The 27,899-nt window shown below is 40.8% G+C and overlaps 1 protein-coding gene across 5 annotated transcripts in view; it reads right to left on the bottom strand.

Annotated features, from left to right (window-relative positions):
- Positions 1 to 27,899, bottom strand: part of erc1 (ELKS/RAB6-interacting/CAST family member 1) — a 425,697-nt gene that overhangs the window by 390,969 nt on the left and 6,829 nt on the right. For all 5 annotated transcript variants that reach the window (XM_033037518.1, XM_033037519.1, XM_033037520.1 and 2 more), the window contains exons 2-6: positions 17,302 to 18,108; positions 7,914 to 8,330; positions 5,451 to 5,525; positions 2,692 to 2,847; positions 1,278 to 1,361 (exon numbers count right to left, since the gene is read on the bottom strand). In XM_033037518.1, the coding sequence (XP_032893409.1) occupies positions 1,278 to 1,361; positions 2,692 to 2,847; positions 5,451 to 5,525; positions 7,914 to 8,330; positions 17,302 to 17,967 (1,398 nt within the window). In that variant the 5' untranslated portion in view covers positions 17,968 to 18,108. The remainder of the gene's footprint in view (positions 1 to 1,277; positions 1,362 to 2,691; positions 2,848 to 5,450; positions 5,526 to 7,913; positions 8,331 to 17,301; positions 18,109 to 27,899) is intronic.

Genomic DNA, 27,899 nt, shown 5'->3' on the forward strand with positions numbered 1-27,899 from the left:
TTAATTCCAGATCTCTCTCTGCCCTGCTCATGCAAGTACCTTTTAGTCATTACATAAATTGCATATGCTGGAAACCACAAAAATCATCAAATTTAGCACAATCCTGTATGTTGTTTACTGTTCCTACCTCCACCACCTCCTAGGTCAGCTCATTGCAGGTACAAATTACCTTTTGTGAAAAATATAAACCTCATACAAGGGCGGCACGGTTGCGGAGCGCTAGAGCTACTGCCTTGCAGCGCCAGAGACCCAGGTTCGATCCTGACTACGGGTGCTTGTTTGTACGTTCTCCCTGTGACTTGCCTGGGTTCTCTCTGAGATCTTCGGTTTCCTCCCAAATTCCAAAGATGTACAGGGTTGGTGTAAATGTAAAATTGCCCCTAGTGTGTGTAGGGTAGTGTTAATGTGCGAGGATCACTGATCAATGCAGACTCGGTGGGCCGAAGGGCCTGTTTCCACACTGTATCTCTAAACTAAACAATCTCCTTTATACCTCCTCCTTTCACCTTAAACTTCCAGATGACCTAGATTTACCATAGGAAACCAAATATCTATCAACCCTACCCAAGCCTAAATTTTATACACCTCTAACATGTCACTTGGAGTCTCTTCTACACCAATATCCGAGTTAGCAAAAAACATATTGAATGTTGGACATGATTTTATAACCAGTTAATCATTTATCAATGTATTCTAATGGGAGAAGGGGTAAGTGGGGAAATAACAGATCAGCCATTGAAAGGTTCAGGAGTTCCAAACACTGGTTCCATCTATTTATAGTTACTGATTTGCGACATCATAATTTTTATTATAGTAATTCATTGTCACACAAGGACCATTAAGCACAAATGCAAAGCAAATCCTAGTTCACAGAAGTAGATGCTGCAATTTTCTCTTTCAAAAGCAGATAGATGGATCCAAAAGTGTAAAGCCAGTTCTGATAATTTACATGAATTTTGATCATTAGTGCAATTAACAAATCACTGAAGGGAAATCTGTATATTTTAAGAGGAAATCAGTTTGCTCTATTTCATCCTCAATATTTCATGTGAAGAACAGCATGGGCCCTCGGGGCGATCCTGAAATTTCAAAAGGGAGCAAGTCCGAGTGAAAGAAATTGCCCTACAAACAAGAGGAAGAAACATATTCAATGCAAAAAGTGTGTTAAAAGTACAAGGAATGTTTGGTTCCACATTGAACAGATGTACAAGAAGGAAAAAGTGAACTGAATTTTCAATATCAGATGTTTGACAAATGTTAATTCTTATGGCAGAGACCTCGATCTGGAGAGCAGTCGCTTTTTTTCTTAGCTCTTCGGTCAGGGCCCCTTTGGAAATTAGCTCATCTTTCAGTTGTTCGACCTGGAAGAAAATTGTTACCAGTTTTAGTCATTGCATATAATGCATATCATGCAATTGATAAATATCATCAACTTTTGCAAACAGATTCTGTACAGATATAAATCTACAAATGAATTCCTAAGGATATTACTCATTTGGTTTGAGCTTGCAAAATAAAAATGAAAGGCAGTGTAACTAGATATAGACCTTCTGAATGTTTTTTTTTTTTTTAAAAGGTTTGAGACCTTGATATTCTGCCTCTTGTGTAGCATTAAATAAATGGGAAATTTGTTACCTTTCAATTTTCATGATTTCAATTCTTCCAGGCCAGAGAAGTTTTGAATATTAAGTTTTGTAAAAGAGACCAATGTCCTTAAGTTGCATGTGATGTATGTGAAATTGTGAATGAACAGACCATTCACTTTAGTTTGTTTGATTTTAACCAAGATACAAGCCAAAAAGAAATGCAGTAAAATCAAAGTTACATGGAATGAGATTTTGCACTGCAATATCAGCACTTGTAAATAGGAATTATCTGTGAGCGATAATATAACCAACGTGTAGATTGGTTATATTATCTGGAACAGAGATTATATATCTCTGGAACTCTCTGCCACAGAAGGTAGTCGAGGCCAGTTCATTGGCTATATTTAAGAGGGAGTTAGATGTGGCCCTTGTGGCTAAAGGGATCAGGTAGGTACAGAATACTGAGTTGGATGATCAGCCATGATCATATTGAATGGCGGTGCAGGCTCGAAGGGCCGAATGGCCTACTCCTACACCTATTTACAATGTTTCTATGTTTCTAGATCTAACTAATGAATCAGTGGGCACTGTAGATGTGTAAACACATCAAAGTTGCAGACTCAATTTGCAGGCAATGGCTATCAGGTCATCTTAGCAAGAGGGCAGTACAATGAATTCCCGTATGCTTTGACTAAAATACAGAAAGCAAGTTCACTCCAGGTCTTCCCTACTGATCACTTTCAAGTGAACCTCAGTGGAACATCACCTTAAATATCTCCTGCTAGATTTAACAAAAATGACAAGAATCAGGAAAGCAAAGAAGGCAGATAACATTTTGGATGGAAAAACTCACTCATTCAGTTAAGCACTGCTCTTTCTTCTCAAACATTCGAATTTAAAAAAAAGAATTAAATCACAAAAAGCTTATGAACTGAGCAATGACAAGGAAGATCCGAGTTAGCATTAACTGCTAACCTGGAATCAGCAGATTTACAGTATTTGATACGCTTCGATTTGTAAACTCTAATGGCAAAGAAAAATAACTGTCACAAAAAAATCATTGCTAACTTGAACAATTCTTCAACATGTAATCCGAGTTATATACCTTATTTTTCATAAACTTGGAATGGCTCCTGTATACTTCCATCTGTTTCATCTCTTCTTCTCTCTCTTCAGTGCTCAGTGCTCCATTTGATTTGAGCATATGTATCTCATCATCTAGATCTTGAATATTCCGCTCAAGTGAAGAAATTTTACTGTCCTATAGTTTTAGAAAGAGAAGTTGAAATTTTTTCTTAATTTCTAGCCAATTCATTAATGATGTGCTGCAATGCATTGCTTTTAAAAAACACACCTTTCCTCAAAATAAACGACAATATTTCTGTGTCATTTCACATTATACCAAAGATTATACAAAGCAGCACGAGTTGTGCTTGACAATTTGTGTATCTAATGCACATCAAATAACATTCTTTACTTGTCGAACACACAAGAAAAATGATTAGGATCCTACAATCTCAGGTAACCTCTCCTGCTCCCTGATTCTTCCAACCACTTTTCCTCCCAGCATTGGAGAAAGATTGGAGATCACCCAAGATCTTGATTTTGGAACATTTCTTGCCCTCATCCGTCAGATGGTAGACGCCCAAATCCCCCAATCTCCAAACCTACCCGGCACAAAATGCTAAGTAATGGCCAACTGTACAGATGTTCAAAGTGAACATGATCATTACCCCCAGCTTCTTTCTAGCAAGACCCAAACAAGTGTTAAATATCCTATGGGCTCCCAAAATTCTCTGCTCCTCACCAAACCCCCAAAAAACGGCTTTCATTCCACGTTGGTGCACTCCACAGCACATAAAAAACATAAAACAGTTTACTGCATTGGGTTCAGGAGCTGTTGGTGGGCTGTGCAATGCACAAATACAATACAAAACCGTATATATTCACAACAATCACATGATAGTAAAACAATGCCGATATCCACATTTTAGTCATTAACATTGTTCCGGAACAACATGCTATCGAACTTGAAAATTAAACAAAAAATATTAGAAATATTCAGTGGATCAAGCAGTGCCTGGAGAGAAAGAAACAGGGTTGATGATTGAGGGTCTTCCATTAAAACTTGTATTTTAGTCAACATTTTTGATATTCAACATAACATTTGCAGAGACTTGTTACTAATGATTTGCAGAGACTTTTTATCTACAGTGCCCAACATAATGTTTGGGACAAAGACCTAGCATTTAATTATTTTCCCTCTGTACTCCACAATTTGAAATTTGTAATAGAAAAAAAATCACATGTGGTTAAAGTGCATGTTGTCAGATTTGAATAGAGGCAATTTTTATGCATTTTGGTTTCATCATGTAGAAATTACAGCAGTGTTTATACATAGTCTCCCCATTTCAGGGCACCATAATGTTTGGGACACAGCAATGTCATGTAAATGAAAGTAGTCATGTTTAGTATTTTGTTGCATATCCTTTGCATGCAATGACTGCTTGAAGTTTGCGATTCATGGACATCACCAGTTGCTGGATGTCTTCTTTGGTGATGCTCTGCCAGGCCTGTATTACAGCCATCTTTAGCTTGTTTTGGGGGGTAGTCCTCCTCAGTTTGCCCATCAGGATATAAAAGGCATGCTCAATTGGGTTCAGATCAGGTGATTGGCCACTCAAGAATTAACCATTTTTTAGCTTTGAAAAACTCCTTTGTTACTTTTGCAGTATATTCGGGACCATTGTCTTGCTGTAGAATGAACCGCTGGCCAATGAGTTTTGAGGCATTTGTTTGAACTGGAGCAGATAGGATGTGTCTATACACTTCAGAATTCATTATGCTACTACCATCAGCAGTTGTATCACCAATGAAGATAAGTGAGCCAGTACATTCAGCAGCCACACATGCCCGGGCCATAACACCCCCACCACCGTGTTTCACAGATGAGGTGGTATGCTTTGGATCTTGGGCAGTTCATTCTCTCCTCCATACTTTGGTCTTGCCATCACTCTGATATGTTAATCTTCGTCTCATATGTCCACAAGACCTTTTTCCAGAACTGTGGTTGCTGTTGTAAGTACTTCTTGGCAAACTGTAACCTGGCTATCCTATTTTTGCAGCTAACCAGTGGTCTGCATCTTGCAGTGTAGCCTCTGTTTTTCTGTTCATGAAGTCTTCTGCAGACAGCGGTCCTTGACAAATCCACACCTGACTCCTGAAGAGTGTTTCTGATCTGTCAGACAGGGGTTTAGGGATTTTTCTTTATTATAGAGATAATTCTTCTGTCATCAGCTGTGGAGATCTTCCTTGGCCTGCCAGTCCCTTCGCGATTTGTAAGCTCACCAGTGCTCTCTTTCTTCTTAATGATGTTCCAAACAGTTGATTTTGGTAAGCCTACGGTTTGGCTGATGTTTCTAACCGTTTTATTCTTGTTTCTCAGTCTCATAATGGCTTCTTTGACTTTCATTGGCACAACCTTGGTCCTCATGTTGATAAACAGCAATAATAGTTTCCAAAGGTGATGGAAAGACTAGGTGCTGAGATCTATCTTATACCTAGATTAAGAAGACAATTAAACACACCTGAGCAAACGCCTGTGAAGCCATGTGTCCCAAACATTATGGTGCCCTGAAATGGGGGGGGGGGCTATGTATAAACACACCTGTAATTTCTACATGGTGAAACCAAAATGTATAAAAATACCCTTTAATAAAATCTGACAATGTGCATTTTAACCACTTGTGATTTTTTTCTATTACAAATCTCAAATTGTAGAGTACAGAGGCAGATAAATAAATGACGGGTCTTTGTCCCAAACATTATGGAGGGCACTGTATACACAAAAAAAATCTAATTTACCTTCATTTCAACAACAGTTTGTAAGGCCTTTGTCTTGGCAGAGTCTGGAGCCACTTCGCATCTCCGCTGAATATCCTGTGAAAATCAATTCAGGGTGCAATCAAATCAATAAGGCAAACCTCCCAAAAAGATGCTCCTTTCATAGTTTTAGTTCCCTTGAGATATTCTTTCAAATTTAAGATATTCTATCTCTACCTGCACAAGTTTCAGATTGTTAATTATATGCCTGAGCCATTGTATTTCAAGACTTCTTCAGTGTTTAAAATCATGATGTCTAAAATGTTACTGACAAATCGCAGGTTTAACAATGCATCCCCATGATTCACTGGTTCTTTATTTCTCTGTTGTGTTGTTGTACCAATGTGCCAGTAAAGATGCCACATGAAAGAATATCATTGTTCTGCTTCTAGTGCATATGTCAATAAAACATTCTTGACTCTCTCTTCTTTAGCACAGTTAATTATGTCATGGGACTGAATACTGCTGCTATTGTGTAGCAGCAAGTCATTTATTTATACAATTAATGTTTTGACCAACAATTTAATGGGATCTGGCAACTAGTACAGAACATGGACCTCTGCCAAGTTCAAACTGTTTGCAAATCAAAAATGAGAAGTGTGTAAAATAGATTAAGATGTCAAAGTGGATTAAGAATGGATAAAGCATTTGAGGATGACAACCCAAATTACAGAAAAGCACCAATAATCAAGGATGATTGGGACTTGTGCTGCCAGACTTTGTTTTCTATATTATTAGATATGATTCCTAATAATGCCCAGGTAATTTTATTTTTTAAACTTATTAAAAAAATAAAAAAATACCATAGGGTGATAGATTTCCAACTTGAGCCAGTTAACCTTAAATACAGTAAATGGAACCCCACTGAGTTCAAATGAACGTTAAATGGTGAGCCGAATGCTGAGCCACTCAGTTTTATGACTAGCCAGATAACAGAATAGTAGGAATTTACTGTATCACCTTCCCACTTTTTCCAGGCAGAAGAATGTAGGAAATGGAAACAGAGCCCTTTTGGCCCCTCCTATCTATACTGTCATTTAATACCACCGTGGTTCATCTTTTATTGCCTCACTCTCCTGCATTACCCCAATCCATCAAATCCCTGAAATATCCTAAAATCTATCGGTCTCCTTAAAAGAATCAGCTACCAAATGTTCACAGCTCTCGTGAGTAGGGAATTTCAAAGGTTCACTATCTTCTGGATGGTTTAAAACAAACATTTTTGCCCTAAATAACTGACCACTTATTTTGAGACTTCGACCTCTCATTCCAAACACCCAAGCCAGGGGAAACAACTTTATATCTCCCCTGTTAAGCCCCATATGTTTCAAATTAGATAATTTATTATTCTTCCATATTCCTGAGCACGAGCCCAGCCCGATTAATCTATGTTCCAACTAGTCTATTGTAAATATTTATTTTTGGTAAGGTGGCCCGATACGCTCACAGTATATTAGGTGCTGTCGCAACCCAGGGCCTTGTATAATTGCAAGAAGATTCTTTACTCTCACTAAAACCATTATATGTCAAAATAGTGGTTGCCTTCCTAATTTGAAATTACCAATGTATTCAATATTGATTTTTGAGTCCACAAAAGCACACTTATCCAAGGGAAATCAACGAGAGCAAAACGTTTTGAGAAATGGGCAAACTTAACTTGATCAATGTACTGAAATTAGAAACAGAAACTATTGTCCTTTTGTAAAAAGTCCCAAGAAATCATTGGAATATGTAAGCAAAATGTCTGCCTAATATATCACCCAAAAGGGTGACATTTCCAGAATCTCTAAAACAACCTAACAGGTATTAGAGGCATAGATAGGCACAAAATGCTGGAGTAACTCAGCAGGACAGACCCTTCTCAACGCAAAACATCACCCATTCCTTCTCTCTAGAGATGCTGCCTGTCCTGCTGAGTTACTCCAGCATTTTGTGTCTATCTTCGGTTTAACCAGCATCTGCAGTTCCTTCCTACACGCTATGTATTAGAGGCAATTGTTTTGCAATTTGAATCCAAAATATAGTGATCTAGAGGCAAGTAGTTCATTATTCATGTAAAGTTGACAACCAATAGCTTTTATACCCTTGGATAGTACTTCATGATGTTCCATAATTTAAATCATTTATTTCATAAACTTACCAATATTAGCAACACATGATGACAAATATCAGAGTGATACTGTAGTGGATGACAGCTGTGGACAATTTCTCAACTAAGGTTTCAGATAGCTTTGAAAATGAAAATCTTAGTTGGATTTACATCTCAGCTGACAATTACTCAAATTTATTAAGTGTCAGGAACTAGATTTGGAAACGTTTCCTTCCAATACAACATATTAAATGTGCACGCACATTAAATGTAAAGACAATGTATATTTAACACGGCTTGAAGGAATTTTCAATATTAAGTTCATTATATATCAAATAGTACAAAATAACTTTTACTTCTCTTAGCTGATGATTTTCTTTATCTTTTTGATCAAGGATGTTTTCTAACTGGTTCACAAGCATCTCTGCTTCAGCTAGTCGCCTTATTCGCTCATGGTCCTCTTCTGTCACCTTTGAGGAAAGTCCTTTGCTCTGTAACATTTCCAGGAGTTTTTTAATTGACTCATCGCGGGCACTAAGGGTTTGTTTCTGAGTCTCAATGCGCAACTCCATTTCCTCCAAAGTCTTGCGCAATAGGAATAGCTCCTTCGCCTGACGTTCATGTTCAGTGTGAAGATGATGGAAATTCTCCTCAGTCAACTCAATGACAAATGGTTCACTGGTTCGGATGCTGTTGTCCTGCTGAAGGAGTTGGTTCAGATCCCGCTGGATTCGGAGTTCATCCTGCAATGCTTGAATAGTCATCTGAAGGTGCTGTAACCCAGAAAGAAATAATTACATAAAAATGTCTGCAAAATGTCCAATATCTTACCACATAAATTATATACTTAATTTTCAATTAAATAAAAAAACTATTTTTACCTAAAATAATTCACCAAAATAATGATTTATACAGAGCAAAATCATGGCTAGGTGATTAGTCTAAACGCGCTTTTCCGAACACTGGAATCTGGTTTGGCAACTTAAACTGGCATAATGGGACGAAATTAAGTGAAATACTTTTTGATTACTTAAAAAAAGATGACTCCACTCCAAGTCATCTGCCTCCGCTAATGTGACAGCAGGACAGTCAGATACTGCATTTGGACAGCTGTAGTTGAATAAAAGCTTGAATTACATTTATTGGAACAGTCTCACTCATTCCAGGCAAGTATTTCCAACAGATAATCACTGATATAATATTGGAAAATACATTCCCGTTTGTGAATTCAAGATTACTTTACAAAATGACAATCAATTTATATTATAAGCAATTTCACCACACTGGCACTGCAGCTTCAATACAGAGTCAATGGCAGACAAAGTAATTATTGAAGATATCAATTATCCTCTTATTTTTTATTTGTAACATCACCATAATCTCAGAGGTGACCATAAAACATCGTCTTGTTGGAACTGACAATGCCGTGGGAGGACCGTCTGGAGGAGGCCCACGAGAGGAAGAAGACCAAGTACGAAGAGCTGGTCATTGACTGCCATAAGCAGCGCTGGAAGGCAAGGTGGATGCCCATCGAGGTTGGCTGCAGAGGTTTTGCAGGGCAATCGCTCTACAAAGCCTTGAGTGCACTGGGCATCAACGGAATGGAGAGGAGAAGAGCCATCAAGAACACCACAGAGGCAGCGGAGAAGGCCTCGAGATGGCTCTGGATCAGGAGAGGAGGTCCATGGGGAGGAGCGAATGCCACTTGTACACGTCGTGGTCTGATCATCCATGGCTGGGTCGCCTGTGTGAGGGTGTCTGATGTTGAAAGACCCGAAACACCCAATGACCCCAGGTTACATCATAGATGATGTGTTCAGGAACATCAATAGATGTATTTTTTATCAACCCAACTATACCAAAACATAGACATTAAGGTTCAGCTCTTCAAGGTTGAGTCAGAAATTATTAATCTGCAAACATTATACACATTATAGTGGAAGGCATAGTGTTAAGGTGATAGGGGCAAAGTTTTAAAGGACATTTGGGTCCCTTGAAGACAGAAACAGGAGAATTTATTATGGGGAACACGGAAATGGCAGATGAGTTGAACAGGTAATTTGGATCTTTCTTCACTGAGGAAGATACAAACAATCTCCCAGATGTACTAGTGGGCAGAAGACCTAGGGTGACGGAGGAACTGAAGGAAATTCACATTAGGCAGGAAATGGTGTTGGGTAGACTGATGGGACTGAATCCCCAGGGCCTGATGATCTGCGTCCCAGGATACTTAAGGAAGTGGCTCTAGAAATCATGGATGCATTGGTGATCATTTTCCAATGTTCTATAGATTCAGGATCAGTTACTGTGGATTGGAGGGTAGCTAATGTTATCCCACTTTTTTTTTTAGAAAGGAGGGAGAGAGAAAACAGGAAATTATAGACCAGTTAGTCTGACATCGGTGGTGGCAAGATGCTGGAATCAATTATAAAAGACGACATTTGGATACCAGTAATATGATCGGTCCAAGTCAGCATGGATTTACGAAAGGGAAATCATGCTCGACTGATCTCCTGGAATTTTTTGAGGATGTAACTAGGAAAATGGACAAGGGAGAGCCAGTGGATGTGGTGTACCTGGACTTTCAGAAAGCCTTCGATAAGGTGCCACATAGGAGATTAGTGGGCAAAATTAGGGCACATGTTATTGGGGGTAGGGTACTGACATGGATAGAAAATTGGTTGGCAGACAAGAAACAAAGAGTAGGGATTAACAGGTCTCTTTCAGAATGGCAGGCAGTGACTAGTGGGGTACCTCAAGGCTCGGTGCTGGGACCGCAGCTATTTACAATATACATTAATGATTTAGATGAAGGGATTAAGAGTAACATTAGCAAATTTGCAGATGACACAAAGCTGGGTGGCAGTGTGAACTGTGAGGAGGATGCGGGGCAACTTGGACAGGTTGGGTGAGTGGGCAGATGCAGTTTAATGTGGATAAATGTGAAGTTATCCACTTTGGTGGCAAGCACAGGAAGGTAGATTATTATCTGAATGGTATCAAGTTATGAAAAGGGGAAGTACAATGAGATCTGGTGTACATGTTCATCAGTCACTGAAAGTAAGCATGCAGATACAGCAGGCAGTGAAGAAAGCTAATAGCATGTTGGCCTTCATAATAAGAGTAGTTGATTATAGGAGCAGAGGTCCTTCTACAGTTGTACAAGGCCCTATTGAGACCACACCTGGAGTATTGTGTGCAGTTTTGGTCTCCAAATTTGAGGAAGGACATTCTTGCTATTGAGGGAGTACAGCGGTTCATGAGGTTAATTCCCGGGATGGCGGGACTGTCATATGTTGGAAAAAATTGAGTGACTGGGCCTGTATACACTGGAACTTAGAAGGATGACAGGAAAAACATAAAAGATTATTAATGGATTGGACATGCTGGAGCCAGGAAACATGTTCCTGATGTTCGGGGAGTCCAGAACCAGGCGCCACAGTTTAAGAATAAGGGGTAGGCCGTTTAGAACGGAGATGAGGAAAAATGTTTTCAGCCAGAGAGTTGTGAATCTGTCTCAGATGGCAGTGGATGCCAATTCTCTGGATTCTTTCAAGAGAGAGTTAAGGGGCTGGCCCACTGTACGATCTAATTCAAGAGTTCTCCCGAGTTTCTCCTGATTCGAACTCTGAGAATTACGGCAATAGCCGCTCGTAGGTACTCGGGGCTCTCGTGGACATTTTTCAACATGTTGAAAAATCTTCACGAGTCTTCAAGAGCTCACCGCGTTTCCCGAGTACCTGCCGTTAGCGTTACGAGCCGCTAAGAGACGTCCCGAGCTCCGACGTACCCGCTACGTATATTCTACGTGCATACCACGAGTTTGATTTTTTTTTTTTAACTCGGGAGAGCTCTTGAATTACCTCGTACAAGTGGGACAGGCCTTTAAGATAGAGCTCTTAAAAATAGCGGAGTCAAGGGATATGGGGAGAAGGCAGGAATGGGGTACTGATTGTGGATGCTCAGCCATGATTACAGTGAATGGCGGTGCTGGCACGAAGGGCCGAATGGCCTACTCCTGCACCTACTGTCTACTGTCTATTGAGATATGGCAGGCAAATTTTGTTTTCCTATCCACACAGTAGGTGATAGCTGCCAGGAAAGGTTGTGGAAGAGGCAGGAATGATAGTGACATTTAAGAGGCTTTTAGATGATATGCGCACAAATATGCAAGGAATGGTTGACGTGCAGGCAGAGATTAGTTTAACTTGGCATCATGTTTGGCATGGACATTGTGGGTTGAAGGGCTTGTTCCTGTGCTTTGCTTTTCTATTTTATTTGTCTTTGTATGCTGCCTGCACATTTTATTTGATTATTTACATAAGAACTGCACAGCTGAAATGTTTTGTTCAGTTTTTCCAACTATGATTACTCACCACTGTTCATAATGATTCAAACAGTTCAGCTGTGTAGGACACTTCACTGCTCCATGTTTCAATCCTTCTCTATTATGCATTAATGATTAATCTCACAAAATGCAAGATATCGATTTCCTTTCAAATAAACATCCTTTACCCTCTAAAAAGGATAATAAACTAATAGATTACAAAAGCAACTATGCCATGCCGACTTCAAATCAACGGATCTAATCATTGTTAAACAACTTAAATAGAATTTGTATCCAAAACAGAAATAGGCCATTCAGACCCTCAAGCCTATTCCACCATTCAATTATGTGATGCCCAATTTATAGCTCATCTGCACTCTCACTTTGTACATATGTCCAAATAAAATGTTGACATTCAAATTGAAAAAGAAACAAGCTGGTCCATATTCATTGCCCTTTTTGGGAGAGAATTCCACATTTTCATTACTTGCCGGTAAGTATTCAAAGTTAGTGATAATTCTTTTCCTGGTTTTTCAGACAGTCTCAAATTTAGAGAACGCTTCTTCACTCATCTGTCTCATAATTTAAGTTACAAGTGCTGGTATAAATGCAGCTAAAATATATGAAATGTTCTGCAGATGCAATGCCAGTACAGAATAGGTTTTTAGATAGCACCTCACCAAGGCAGTTCAAATGAAACACTAATTTTTAACTAAATCTTGCATATTTCTAAATCTTAACCACAATTTCATTTCCAGATCTTTATTTTAGCTTTAATAGTTCATTTAAATCAAAAAAAAAAAAAACAAAACAAATGCAGATCCTGTAAATCCAAAATTTAAAAAAGCAGCAAATGCCGAAAAGATTTAGCAGTTATGCAGTAACTGCCTACAGAAAAAGAGTTAATATTTCAGATCGATGACCTTCCATTGGAATTGGGAAATAATTCCTGAAGTCAGACTTGAATAATATTCAAATTAAATGGAGAAATTATCACTAACTCAACCATGAATGACATCAAGTTCAGAAGATATGTTTGCAGAGAGGGTGGAGGTGGGGGCGCTGTGAGCTGGCAGTCCTGCCAGCAGTGTGTTAGTTTTTCAACTTTTTTTGTTTTTTTAGTGTGTCTTAATGTGTGTTTTTAATGTCTCTCTGTGTGTCTTGTGTGGGGTGGGGGGGGTAAGGGGGAAACCGTTTCCGTCGCCTCCTCCACGGAGAGGCGACTTTTTCCATGTCGCCTCCCCTCGTGGCCTAACATCGAGGATCGGTGCGGGCTTTCCCGGAGACGTGCCCGGGGCTTCAGCCGCGGGCGCAGCGAGGACTCTTTCGTCATGGAGCAAGCAAGCCCTCGCCGGGGTTCGCGCTCCGTTCGCTGTCCCGCAGCAGCCTGAAGCCGCGGTCTGCAGAGCTCCAGCTGGCACTGCGTCCGGAGCCTGGGATCCCTCGTTGGGGACCCGGGAGAAGAAGAGCTCCGACCGCCGGCCCGCGGCAAACTTTGACCGCAGGCGCGACGGGGACTTACCATCCGGAGCCTGGGATCCCTGGAGAGGAGCTCCGACCGCTGGTCCCGCAGTCTGCGGTGCTTCTTGCTGCGGGGCTGCGGGGAGTTTAGATCTTCGACCGCCAGCCTGCGGCCTACACCAACTTGAAGCCGCGGTCTCCGGTGGGAGGAACTGATTCAGGACTTACCTGGACGTACCTTGTCTGAACATCTGGACGCCCGCAGCGGCGACTACTGAGGGTTGAGGTCCCGACCACGGGGGAAAATGGAGGAGGACTGGCCAATTTTTGTGCCTTCCACCACAGTGATGAATGCTGTGGTGGATGTTTGTGTTAAATTTTTATTGTGTATTGTGTGTTTTTTTAAAAAATTGTACTGCTGCTGGCAAATTCATTTCACTTGCACTTTATGATATTAACATGGCCCAATTAACATGGAGCAAGTCTACAATGTGGGAGAAAAAAATAAATTGTAAAAGAAATACATCGGGACAGAAGCAACTATCTTGCTCTTCTCCTGAATGGAACATAATATCAACCTAATGGAACAGACAAAACTTGATTTACATATTGCATCTGAGAGCTGGCATCTGAATTCCTGCATTTGCATTTACATTGTTTGAGCTCAAGACTTGATCGTCATTCTGTGAGGATTTCAGCAGCAGATGGCTCGAGAGAAAGATTATATTGCATGTAATTAGATAGTCTTGGTAACAGGGTATGAGGTTTCAAGTTCACAATTTAGATTCTCTAATTTGTAAATCGCGATGTTGCTCATGCAAAATATGCTCCATTTTTATATTTAAAGCATATTTTACGAAAAATTATTCACAGCAAAGTTGATCCCATAAAATCAGCTGTGTTTGCAAAAGCCATTGTGTGCATATTGGACATGAAGATTCACTATCCACCTGTAGGAACCCCTTTATAGTTTTAAGTGGAGGGGGAAAGAAGAAAAAATTAAACAGCTGTACAAAGGGAAATTGCATATCTGAGAATATACACCATCAATATCCACTCTTCTGAAAGCAAATTCCTAAAAACTTTCGGATCATAGAGATTTAACAGATAAAGTAAACTTCCTTACAAACTAAACAACTAGTTAATACACAGGACAGATGGAGAAACATGCATAATGATAAGTAAACTGTCCAATCACTGAAACAATATTAAAATCTTTAAAGAATAGAAAAAATACACATTTTATATGTTTGCCTCCCTGGTGGACTGTGTACTGATTTATCATTTATCATTTTTTGTGGGGGAGAGGAGAGCGAGGGCATGGAATATGGAAGATTGCCCAAAATATACCATCTATAAAAAGCAAGATAAATTCAATCCAGCATACTGTCAAGACGTGAGCAATAAACAGACTGTTGGAGGAACTCAGCAAATCAGGTAGCATTTGTGCAAGAAAGTGGAAAGATTACATTTTGGGTTGGAACCCTTCTTCATATTGATTCATAATTCCTCGAAAAATAAAGCTAACTATATTTGCAATATTAAACTTGAAAGATAAGTACCAAGTAACATGTGCTGTACAAATGCCAGTGAAAGCCCAAATCAAGACGGAAAACTTCAACCACCTGTACTTAATATTCATTGGCATAACTACACTATGTCCAACATGAACTTCCCAGAGACGCCAATGACTAAAAGCTTAAACTGATTAAAATATTGTGGCTACAAATGCGACCTCGAATCCCTGCAACAAGTCTCATCTCAGACACATCAAAGCCTTTTCTCCATCATCACAGAATAAAGTCTGGAGTGTGATGGAATATTTTGCAATAAACAAAGTTCTGGAGGAACTCAGCAGGTCAGCCAGCATCTGGAATGGACAGATGCTGTTTCAGGTCAGGACCCTGTTTAGTGGAGTGGGGGGGAGAGAGTAGATGGAGTAGCTGGGTGTGGGACAAAGTCTGGCAAGCGGTACGTGGATATAGGTGGGTGTGGGGTGGGGTTTGAAGGACAGATATAAAGCAGAGGAAGGAAGATGGGTGGAAGTGGACGGGAGTAGGGGAAAGAGGGGGATAATATGGAAATTGGGTACTTGGTGATGTGAGGTAAATATATGAAGGAGAGGAAAGGTGCAGCACTATTTCTTTCTCACATCAACATCTCCTCCTTCTCACAGACCCTTCCGCTGACCAACCATTGCTGGACATTTTCATTTCCAACTGCTGCCATACAAACCATTTTGAATTCTCCATTCCCCTCACCCACTCCAATCCCACTTTGTCAGAACAAATGTGAGAGACCAAGTGTCCTGCTACAAGTGTCAATGACACACCCCATCTCCTCCTTGACTGTATCTACTGATCACTTACCAGGCTGTATACCACCCTGACAACTTCAAAGTCTGTTCCACTCCTTACGCACTAAGCTGGCCACACTGGCTGTCATAACCCAAGTGTTTAAAAATAGCGGAGTCAGAGGATATGGGGAGATGGCAGGAACGGGGTATTGATTGGGGATGATCAGCCATGATCACATTGAATGGCAGTGCTGGCTCGAAGGGCCAAATGGCCTACTCCTGCACCTATTGTCTATTGCTTTCCATTGACCTATGCTTTAATACTGTGATGTTGACTTTCCAAATTTAATTACACTATTTTAACTGTTCTTCAGCTAAACAGGAGGAGACTACAGTTTTTTGAAGTTGGTGTACAGCACAGGTCCTGTCACATGGACTCCAAAGAAGCATAGCTGCTGTTTATTTTTAAAAGAAACTATTCAAATAAAAATCCCTTACTCGCACCAATCAGAAGAAGGATGGGAGATGACGAATCTTTGGCAAGATAGACTAAAAAAAAAATACATTGAAGAATGCAAGGAGTGCTGAGCAGCAAAACCATGATATTTATACATTTAAATGCAGCTAACAATACCTGCCCTGGTTAAAATAAAATGCAGTTCTGGTGTGCCTTTGGAAGCAGTTTAGATTGCACCAAGTGTATAGGCCAAGCACTATTTCTGTATATAATTAGTCCTAAAAACTGTTTTCACACACCAAGGATAAGCTATGACCACAGTCAATCAAGAAAAGCCAAGTTTATTGTCATATGCATAAATACGATGAGGTGCAGGCACAATGATAATCCTGCCAGCTTTGACTGACAATACACAAAAACAAATTTCACAAAAAGAGAAGAAAACGTTTGTGCCAAAAACCAAGACAGTTGTTGAGTGCATGGGAATTTTTGTATATTGAGATATTCAGGTTTTGACAGCACATTAATAAAAGATAAGCCATGATCTTACTGAATTATGGAGCAGGCCCAAGGAGTTGAATGGTTGAGTCCTGCTTTCAAGACCAATGACTGAGTCATAAAAATAAAAAAAAATAGAACGATGACTCCTACTTCTATTTGTCATGACTGTCTTTCAGGCTGAGATGTAATCTAAAAGAGGTTCTTAAAATTACAAAACTGAAACAGTGGAGCGAAGAGAAAATATTTCCAAACATAGAGGCCATTAATACAAGATAGTCATCGAATTGTACATATGCATTCTTGAAGGGACTGGAAAACTACACAGAAGTAATTTTTGGGTATTTTCTCCAACCTCTCAGCTTCATTGCACATAGGCATCACATCAAAATATCAATTAGTACAAATTAAGGATTTAATTACATTTTTAACCTGATTTTGACATTGTTGGTTCCTTCTTCACAAAGATGTGGCCTGATCTGCCAAGTATTTCTCGCATTCTGTATTTATTTTGTAATTTGGTATCAATTTCAAGAAACCACACACAAAATATTAATTTACCTATTCTCCACATAGAAGCTGAATGCTAATGGATAGCCACTAGTATTAGTTTTTTGCTTTTCATTTATAGTTTACAAAATTATATTAGTTGTAGACATTTCAAATTTACTGTTGTGGTCAAATAGCTAAAAAACTGAATCCCACCTGGTTTTCATCCTGTTGAACTCGAAATTGCTCTTTCCAAATAGTCATCTTTGCCACCTCATCTTTACGAAGTGCTCGCTCCTTCTTCAGCTCTGGACTCCAAAACGTTTTGATACTGTTCATGGAAGAGCTGAGCTTTCCCTCTTTCATGTCAACTTCTTTTCGAAGCAGATCGTTCTCACGAAGGACTTCTTTCAATTGTGACTGCAGATCCATAATTGTATTATCCCTTGCCTGCCGCAATGAATGTGGTACAGTAGAGGCTAAGCTTGTTGGCGGTAGGTGGTGTTCTCCAAAAGCTATGGCATCACTAGCCACACCAGTTGTGGCAATGTTTGGACTGCTTCCCATGGTATTCATCCTAACACCGAATGGTAAGCGTCCAGAAGCTCTACCCAATGTCATTGTCGTCTTGGGCGAATCTACACCAACATGGTCATGATCGCTTAAATACATGGGGCTGGATGTAGCATATGCAGCATTCAGTGACTGGATATTCTCCATGGACAAAGTTTTCCCACCACTACCAGCATTAGCACCAGAATTGCCTCCACTGCTGTTTGTTCGCCGGTGGCCCAGCCGTGGTGACCTTGGGAGTCTTGGTGAGCGTCCAGGACTCTGGTTACTTTGCTCCACTTTACCCACCAACCGCGAGCTTCCATGCATAGCTGAACAGAATTCAAATATGCTCTTGACCACTTAAACAAAACTAGATCCTCTCCGCTTGACTTCAGTTTTACAAGCTTGTCAGATTCAGCACATTCTATTGAAATATATGACGTCCATGCCAGGCCATTGAAATTTCATCTATTTTAAAACAAAAGTTTAAGAATTAATAAAGTTTACACACACTTTTACAGGCTGTAAAAGCTTACAAGTTGGTTACTTTAAGCAACCATAAAACAAGTGCTCATTTTTTGACCACTGCTGCAGAAATACCAAGCATATTCCAAACAAATCACATCAAGAAAAGAAATTGGGATAAATGTGAACACCTGCTATTTTTTTGAAAATTGCCAGATGAATCTCCCAACATTAGAATATCATACATGCAGTTACTGGAATTCTTTGTGGAATCAATGAGCATCAAAACAATATGGTGATGTATGAGCCGACAGTTAAAGTCCTAAAAACCCAACATTTAATTATTTATAAATTAGACATCCCTGATTCTGGGCACCTTAACCAGGGTTGAAATATGGAGCTTCCAGAAAAGGAAACAAAAATTTAAAAAATGATATCTCCAACGTACTAACTTTGGTCTGTCATGTTTCCGTACCCAAGCAAGAGAGAAAATTATTGGCAACCCCACAAAAAACATCTTTTCACTGGACTGCTGAAAAATAGTTAACTGATTTCATTGGTGTGTTTGAAGTACCTTGGAAAATTCATTGAAAATAAGTCAAAGCCTTTTCCAATGATTAATGTGATTAAACCTGCAATTCATTTTGAAACTAGAAAAAATAAATTTGACAGCTCAAGTTAATTGATATCTCCAAGGATAATACCAATAACAATTCCTATCCTGCAAAATCTTGGGTGATTTAAAAGAAAACACTCGTTGCTTTAAACTAAATTGCCCTGAGGGAAGGAAAATTTAGAAATCTGAAGTGAAAAGACAAAGTAATAGCACAGTATAATGATAAAGAGTGTAAAACTATGTGCCGAAGCAACAAATAAAAACCTCATATTAAAGGAAAATTATAAAATCAGAATTAATACTTGTTTGAATTGCACAAAGCACAAATAAGATGAGTAGAGTGATGGCTTGGAAGTATTTGCTATTACAGAAGCATGTTCACAAGATTACCAAAATCTGGAGATTGAAAATAATTCAAAGTATGTGACAAAAAGCTAATGATAATGGAAAGGATGTATGGCACATTTAATTCGAGTTACATAAGCAAGACATATGGCCAGATAATTTATAACACAGTCTGAATGCTCCTTCACGAGTTTCTCTTCAGTGGAATAAGACTTTATTCTCTCCAGCATGAACAAACTGGAGGCCAACCATAGACTTAGAAAGTGTATTTTGCAAAGGTCCCTCAGACCAGATTAAAAAAGGAAAAATACCAAAAGCGAAATCATTTTGTTAACTTGTTATTAAATCTATATCACCTACATTTTTGGGTGAAGAAAATTTAAACAAGATTAAGTGCTTATGCCTCGAAATAGTGGAACAAACTACGAATAAGAGTGCAAGTACACAGGAGGCTAAAGGACCGCCATACAATTTCAGCAAGGGAGAAGAGGCAGCTCAGCACCAACAGGCTAACTGATAGCTATTCCAATTATTATGAAGAAAAAAAACTTTACAAACAAGCTATATGCCGAACACATTGGGATTGTCAATATGAAGGCCACTGCCATATGCTTTGCATGGCTGCAGCGGCCAATGTTAATAATGAGGCTGAAATAACCATGTCATTTACCAGTCCATTACAGTTATCAGGTAATTAGTTTTGGTTAGTTTAGAGATACAGTGTGGAAACAGGCCCTTCAGTCCACCGAGTCCACACAGACCAGCGATCCCCTCACATTAACACTATCCTACACACACACAAGGGACAATTTACACATACACCAAGCCAATTAACCTAGATACCTGTACGTCTTTGGAGTGTGGGAGAAAACTGAAGATCTAAGAGAAAACCCACGCGGTCACGAGGAGAATGTACAAACTGCCTACAGACAGCACCCGTAGTCGGGATCTAACCCGGGTCTCCGGCGCTGTAAGGCATCAACTCTACCACTGTGCCACCGTGCTGCCCTATAGGTAATGCAAAGCAATACCATCCAAGTCACCACTATGTCAACGGAACAGGTCAATTTGATCATTCATCATGCCCATTCCAATGTAGGTTAAAAGAGGTATGAACAGTTCCTTATACTCATAAACATATTCAAAAGGGAGTGAAGTCAAGATCTGCAGGTGTCGTCGATACAATAGCGGAATGTATAATTGAACAAATAGATTTTTGCTAATTTAGGAACTTGGCAGGAATTACCATCTGATAAATGGACAGTGCACTTTATATATGAGTTTTACATATGTAATGGCATCAAACATTTATTGGCTCCGCAAAATCATTCTACTTCCAATGGAAAGATCAGTACAAATGTTAAAAGCAGCTTTAAAGAAATAAATGTTACATCGTTTCCCAAGTTCATAATAAAATATTTGATTGGCTAACTTTTAAATATTATATGTTTTCATCCTTTATGACTGTTTTTATAAAAGTAATCTTCACACAAGTCTAACATAATCTCATCTAGAGTAGCTACCTAGAAAATAAAGCAGAAACCAAATATCTCAAAAAAGCAACAGACTGAATGACTGGACCAGTAGGTACTAAACGAAAGGAGCCTAAAGGGCCTGTCCCACTTGTGCGTCATTTACGCGACAGGCCGGTAGTGACTGACACGCGACTGTCGCTCGAAAATCGTCTAGCAGTACGACAGTCATGCGCCAAGTGCTCTTGAGGGCCCTGCTTCTTTTGGGAGCCATTTGTGAAGTCGTTCGTACTTAATCCGATCTCCATGGCAAGGATTTTCCCAGTGAAAAAATGTCAAAACTACGCGCGCTTTATACCCGGGTGGTCACATGGTGCGGCGCTCAAATGAAGTGCCGATGGCGTACAGGCGGCGCATGGTTACGGATGTTGACGTACGGTGACGCACAATAAATTAGCATAGGCAATGTTCGTGCGTCACCGTGCGTAACCATGCGTCACCACGCACTACACGTACGCCTTCAGTACGTCAGCGTACGCCATCGGTACATCAGCGTACGCAAGGGATACGTCACGCAGGTGGTGCGCGAGGATTTTGAGCATCCCAAAATCCTGGGCGACGCTCGTTACTGCATATGCCACCACGCCTCACCACGCGTGCATCACCACGCGCCAACCAATTTTTAGGATGTTGCGAATGACACCCAAGTGGGACACGCCCTTTAGTGCAAATTTATAGCTCATATAAGGAATTAAGTTAGAATTGTCCCTGTTGGTCAGGTGATCACTGAATGTCCAACGTGAAACAACAATGAATTTAAAAAGATCCCAAATCCATCTGGTGAAAGTACTCCCAAAGTGCTATTGGTCAGAGAGTTTTAATTATTTGCATCCTACTGTTAAATACTTTTGTTATGCGAACCTCGTGTTGGTCATGCAAATAATGTGGGCTATCACCAGATCTAGTTGAGTGTAATTAAAGTCTTGATGATTGAGCATGTTATCAAGAGAAACTATAGTGACACTGATTTGCTTCTCCTGCCATGGGATTGAGGGGTTTAATAATGTGCAATGTCTGGCAAACTACCTTTCTAGTGCTTTGAGGCATCTACTGTGGGTAGCACATGTTCTTAAAGCATACATGCAAGCAGTAGATCTGGAGCTCTATTAAAAGTCTTATTTCCAGTGCACTCTTCTTTCTGCACTCTTCACTGAACCAGACTTGATATCCTGACATACTAGTAACAGAGTTAAGAATATGCCAGGTCATGTTGCAGGCTGCCATGGAATAAAATGCTACTGTTGACAGTGAACACCAAATCAATTAAACAGCCAACAGGAGGGGGAGGACCACCCCTATCGTCAATTACAGCACAGAAAAGTGTGCGTGCCAAAGACAAGGCCGAAGCATTTGCAAATACTAAGTGGCTGATTCATCTCTGCTTCCTCCCGAGATTACCACTGTCATAGGAGCCCATCTCAAGACAACTTGAAACCACGTAATGCACAAGCACACTGAAAACTAAGACTTTGTAACATGGCAACACCTTAACAGTAGCACTTAAGATTTATGTTGCTCCAAATAGAAGTGATTGATGTTCTTGCCATCAAGGCCTACTTCAGCAAATGATTTCATGGTGCCCTGATAAAACTAGAATCACTGGGCATCATAGCAAAAAGATTCCCATGGTTTATATCACTTTAGCACAAAAAGATTGTAATGGTTGTTGGAAGCCAGCCCCTTGCACAATGCCGCAGGATTTGCTGCAGTACTTAATCTCAAACATTTTCAGTTGCTTGAGGACTTTCTTTGTGTTTCAAGAATATTCAATTCTGTTTAGGTTTCTTCCCATCTCTCTCTCCCCCCCCCCCCCCCCCCCCCCCCCCTTACACTGTCCCCCTACTTCCTCAACTTACATGCCATCTTTAGTATGCATCATATTGATATTTCCACATAATCACTGGATCCAAATCCTGGCACTTCAAACCATATAGCAATGGGTGATTACCTTTATGAGAAAGACTCTAACAAACCAAGGTGGGCATAACCTTCTTACCAGTAATATCTGCATCCCAAAATGTTTTTAATTTTTTAATAAAATCATACTTCTTTTATATTCTTAAAGGTATATTACATTGAAACTAGTGCATTAATTATAAACTGATTTGAAAAACTGATGTGAAACAAATAGTTGACAATTTTTTCTGGCAGGCCCTTTTTCAATTAACGAAAGATTAAAATATTGGGACTTTGTACCAATTAAAACAAGCAACAAACACTCCAGTAATTAAAGTATTGTACAGTATTGCAGAACAAAACATCAATTAGCTACTTAACCAGCTGGGCAATTTAACTGATAAGTGCTAGATTTCTGACAATTTTTGCAGTAGAAAATCCAGCAAGCTAAAACTTTAGAAAGTACAATCTACACTGCCAATGTTAATGACAAGTTAGAGTTTCATATACAGTGCCCTCCATAATGTTTGGGACAAAGACCCACCATTTGTTTATTTGCCTCTGTACTCCACTATTTGAGATTTGTAATAGAAAAAAATAAATCACAGTTAGATTTTAATAAAGGCCATTTTTATACATTTTGGTTTCACCATGTAGAAATTATAGCAGTGTTTAAACTTAGTCCCCCCATTTCAGGGCACCATAATGTTTTGGACACAGCAATGTCATGTAAATGAAAGTAGTCTTGTTTAGTATTTTGTTGCATATTCTTTGCATGCAATGACTGCTTGAAGACTGATTCATGGACATCACCAGTTGCTGGGTGACTTCTCTGGTGATGCTCTGCCAGGCCTGTATTGCAGCCATCTTTAGCTTATGCCTGTTTTGGGGGCTAGTCCCCTTCAGTTTTCTCTTCAGCATATAAAATGTATGCTCAATTAGGTTCAGATCGGGTGATTGACGGCCACTGAAGAATTGACCATTTTTTAACTTTGAAAAACTCATTTGTTGCTTTAGCAGTATGTTTAGGATCATTGTCTTGCTGTAGAAAACAAGGGCAATGAGTTGAGGCATTTGTTTGAACTTAAGCAGATAGGATGTGTCTATACACTTCAGAATTAATTATGCTACTACAGGTACACAACCTTTTATCCGAAAGCCTTAGGACCAGACACTTCTCGGATTTCGGAATTTTTCGGATTTCGGATCGGAAGATTTTTAGCGTAGATTAGGTAGGTAGCGCGAGCGGCTTGAAAAGACTCGAGCGGCTGCCTCCTCCCCGGAGACCGGGGAATCATTGTAAATCATTGCTTAAATGTTAGTCAGTTAGTTTGGAGGGATTTTATGTGGTGGGGGGGGTGAAGGGGGAAACTTTAATTATTAGTCCCCTACCTGGTCGGAGAGGCGGGGAGCGGGCAATGTCTTACCGGGTCGCCGTGCAGTAAGCTCTGGAGCGCTGTGGCCGCCGACTCCCAACATCGCGGAGCTGGGGCTGTGGGCGTCCGGCCGCGGGCGGCGCCGGTTGGAGCTCCGACCCCGGCGAACTCTACCCCTGGCTGCGCGGCGCTCCAAATCCAGCGCGGCCCGTGGCCGGACGCCAGCAGCCCCAGCTCCACGATGTAGGGAGTCGGCGGCCACAGCGCTGGGATACCAGCGGGGAGTGGGCAATGCCTTACCGGGTCGCCATGCGGTAAGCTCTGGAGCGCTGTGGCCGCCGACTCCCAAACGTCGCAGAGCTGGGGCTGCGGGCGTCCGGCCGCGGGCGGCGCTGGATTTGGAGCGCCGCGCAGCCAGGGGTAGAGTTGCCGGGGTCGGAGCTACAACCAGCGCCGCCCGCGGCCGGACGCCCACAGCCCCAGCTCCGTGATGTTGGGAGTCGGCGGCCACAGCGCTCCGGAGCTTACTGCACGGCGACCCGGTAAGGCATTGCCCGCTCCCCGCCTCTCCGACCAGGTAGGGGACTAAGAATTAAAGTTTCCCCCTTCACATAAAAGCCCTCCAAACTAACTGACTAACATTTAAGCAATTTACAGATGTTTAAGTGTCTCCCCGGTCTCCGGGGAGGAGGCAGCCGCTACAGTAGTACAAACCTGGGTTGACCGTGGGTCGTTTCGGGTCAAGTTTGCCGCAAAACGCGAGCTTTGGTGTGCAGACGACATCCTGGAAAAAATGTCCGGTTTTCTGAACTTTTCGGTTTCCGGAACTCCGGATAAAAGGTTGTGCACCTGTACCATCAACAGTTGTATCATCAATGAAGATAAGTGAGCCAGTACCTTCAGCAGCCATACATGCCGGGCCATAACATCCCCACCACCGTGTTTCACAGATGAGGTGGTATGTTTTGGGTCTTGGGCAGTTCCTTCTCTTCTCCATACTTTGCTCTTACCATTACTTTGATACAAGTTAATCTTTGTCTCATCTGTCCACGACCTTTTTCCAGAACTGTGGTTGCTCTTTTAAGTACTTCTTGGCAAACTGTAACCCAGCCATCCTATTTTTGCAGCTAACCAGTGGTTTGCATCTTGCAGTGTAGCCTCTGTATTTCTGTTCATGAAGTCTTCTGCAAACAGTGGTCGTTTACAAATCCACACCCGACTCCTGAAGAATGTTTCGAATCTGTCAGACAGGTGTTTAGGGATTTTTCATTACTATAGAGAGAATTCTTCTGTCATCAGCTGTGGAGGTCTTCCTTGGCCTGCCAGTCCCTTTGCGATTCGTGCTCTCTTTCTTCTTAATGATGTTCCAAACAGTAGATTTTGGTAAGCCTAAGGTTTGGCTGATGTCTCTAACAGTTTTATTCTTGTTTCTCAGTCTCATAATGGCTTATTTCACATTCATTGGCACAACTTTGGTCCTCATGTTGATAAACAGCAATCAAAGTTTCCAAAGGTGATGGAAAGACTGGAGGAAAGACTAGGTGCTGAGAGCTCTCTTATACCTGCATTAAGGAGGCAATTAAACACACCTGAGCAATTACAAACGCCTGTGAAGCCATGTGTCCCAAACATTATGGTGCCCTGAAATGGGGGGGGGGGGGTATGTGATTTTTTTCTATTACAAATCTCAAATTGTGGAGTACAGAGGCAGATAAATAAATGATGGGCCTTTGTCCCAAACATTATGGAAGGCATTGTATTAGGCAGAAGCTGGCTATCTAAGAATGGCACATGGAGGAAAATAAATATTTGAACTTTTTACAACGTAAAAAGAAAGTGCTGGAACTACTCAGTCATGCCGTGTGGAGAGAGCCAACACGATGACCTGTCAAAAAAGCATACATTTCAGTTGTATTGAAGAAAAATGGGTTTGCAGCTGCCCCTGTACACAGGACAGCATAACCCATGTTACACATATCTGCTTTACGTGTATGGAAATAAAAACTGCTGGACGAATTCAGCAGATCAAGAAGCAACTGGGGAGGAGTCTTGGGGTTGATCAACATTTTTGGGTTGTGAATCTGCATCAGGACTGCACTTGCACGGTCACATCCCGAAATATTGACTGTTCATTTCTCCCACAGATGTTGCTCGACTCACTGAGTTCCTCCAGCAGTTTGCCTTTTACTCCAATTCCAGAATCTGTAGGTACAAGTCTCCCTTGTACCTACAGAATTACTCCAAATCTCTTTCATTGGCACCTATTTTTATCAAGCAGCTCCTCAAATTGTGATTAACCCTTGCCATGAAAATTATTACAGAAGTGCCTTCTGCAAATCTCAGAGAATCTTCAAACAACAATGAATACAAAACTCACACTGGAATGCGTGATCAATCAACCAAAGCCACTGATGCATGAATTGGAACCATCATGACAAATTTTAAACAAAGGAGTTGTATGCACTGCTTGTTGGAGATGATAAATGGGCCAGAACTGTACTTAAATCAATGAATGTCTCAAAGTCTCAAGATCTACTAAGTAGATGCAATTTATAATCAGGCATTCTTTCCATTCTTTCCACAATTCTTCAGACTGAAGAAGGGTTTCGGTCCGAAACGTCGCCCATTTCCTTCGCTCCATAGATGCTGCTGCACCCGCTGAGTTTCCCCAGCAATTTTGTGTACCTTCGATATTCCAGCATCTGCAGTTCCCTTTTGAACACTGAATTCTTTCCATGATGCTGGGAATATATTTTTCTTGGTATACTAGTGGTATAAATTCTAGCACAAGTTTCATTTCAAAATCAGATGTCACTTGGATAAATTACATAGTGGCCTATAAAACAACAGTGTAAAATTCAAAGTAAATGCTCAATTTTTGGAGCATGAATAAGCAAAGCATTTAAAGTGAATGTATTTGTTTGAAGATAAACAGCTGCATAAGAAATTATGTGTCAGAGGCCAAGTATCTCCAATATGTCCTAAACCACTTTCTAATCAGTTTGTTTTTTAATTTAATCAAGAATGATGTGTTGGGACAAGTTCCGGAAAATTAATAAAGACAGATGGATAAGAGGATGGGGAAATAACTGCAAAAAGAAATAGGTCAAATTTATTAATATTGGAAAGAATAGAAACCTGTCCGAGTCAGGGCAACCAGAACTGAAAACCAGTTTGAGCAAGTAGTGTAGGAAAGAACTGCTTTTTTTAATCGAAGGTAGACACAAAATGCTGAAGTAACTCAGCGGGACAGGCAGCATCTCTGGAGAGAAGGAATGGTGACATTTCGGGTCGAGACCCTTCTTCAGACTGATGTCAGGGGAGTGGACGGGACAGAGACAGAATGTAGTCAGAGATAGTAAGACTGGTGGGAGAGTTGCCCAAGAAGACTTGCCCAAGAAGAGTAAGGTGACATGCCTCAATGACTATCGACCAGTGGCACTAACGCCGGTGGTGATGAAGTGCTTTGAGAGGTTGATCATGGAGCAAATCAACTCCTACATCGACAAAAACCTGGACCCACTGCAGTTCGCGTACCGCCACAACAGATCAACGGTGGATGCGATCTCGCTGGCCCTCCACTCCGCACTGGACCACTTGGACAACAAAAACTCATATGTCAGGCTGTTATTCATTGATTACAGCTCGGCATTTAACACAATCATCCCCTCCAAACTGGTTACCAAACTCGCAGAACTGGGTCTCTGCGCATCCCTCTGCAACTGGATCCTTGACTTCCTCGTCCACAGACCACAGTCTGTTCGTATTGGTGGAAATGTGTCAGCCTCAATAACAATCAGCACGGGAGCACCTCAAGGCTGCGTGCTCAGCCCCCTGCTGTACTCACTCTATACCCATGACTGCGTAGCGAACCACAGTGCGAACTCCATCATCAAGTTCGCTGACGACACCACTATTGTGGGGCGTATCACTGATGGGGATGAGTCAGAGTACAGAAGAGAGATCGAGCAACTGTCCATATGGTGCCAGCGCAATAACCTGGCCCTCAACACCAGCAAAACCAAGGAA

Source organism: Amblyraja radiata, chromosome 19 (genome assembly GCF_010909765.2).
Source record: "Amblyraja radiata isolate CabotCenter1 chromosome 19, sAmbRad1.1.pri, whole genome shotgun sequence".
Taxonomy (NCBI): Eukaryota; Metazoa; Chordata; class Chondrichthyes; order Rajiformes; family Rajidae; genus Amblyraja; species Amblyraja radiata.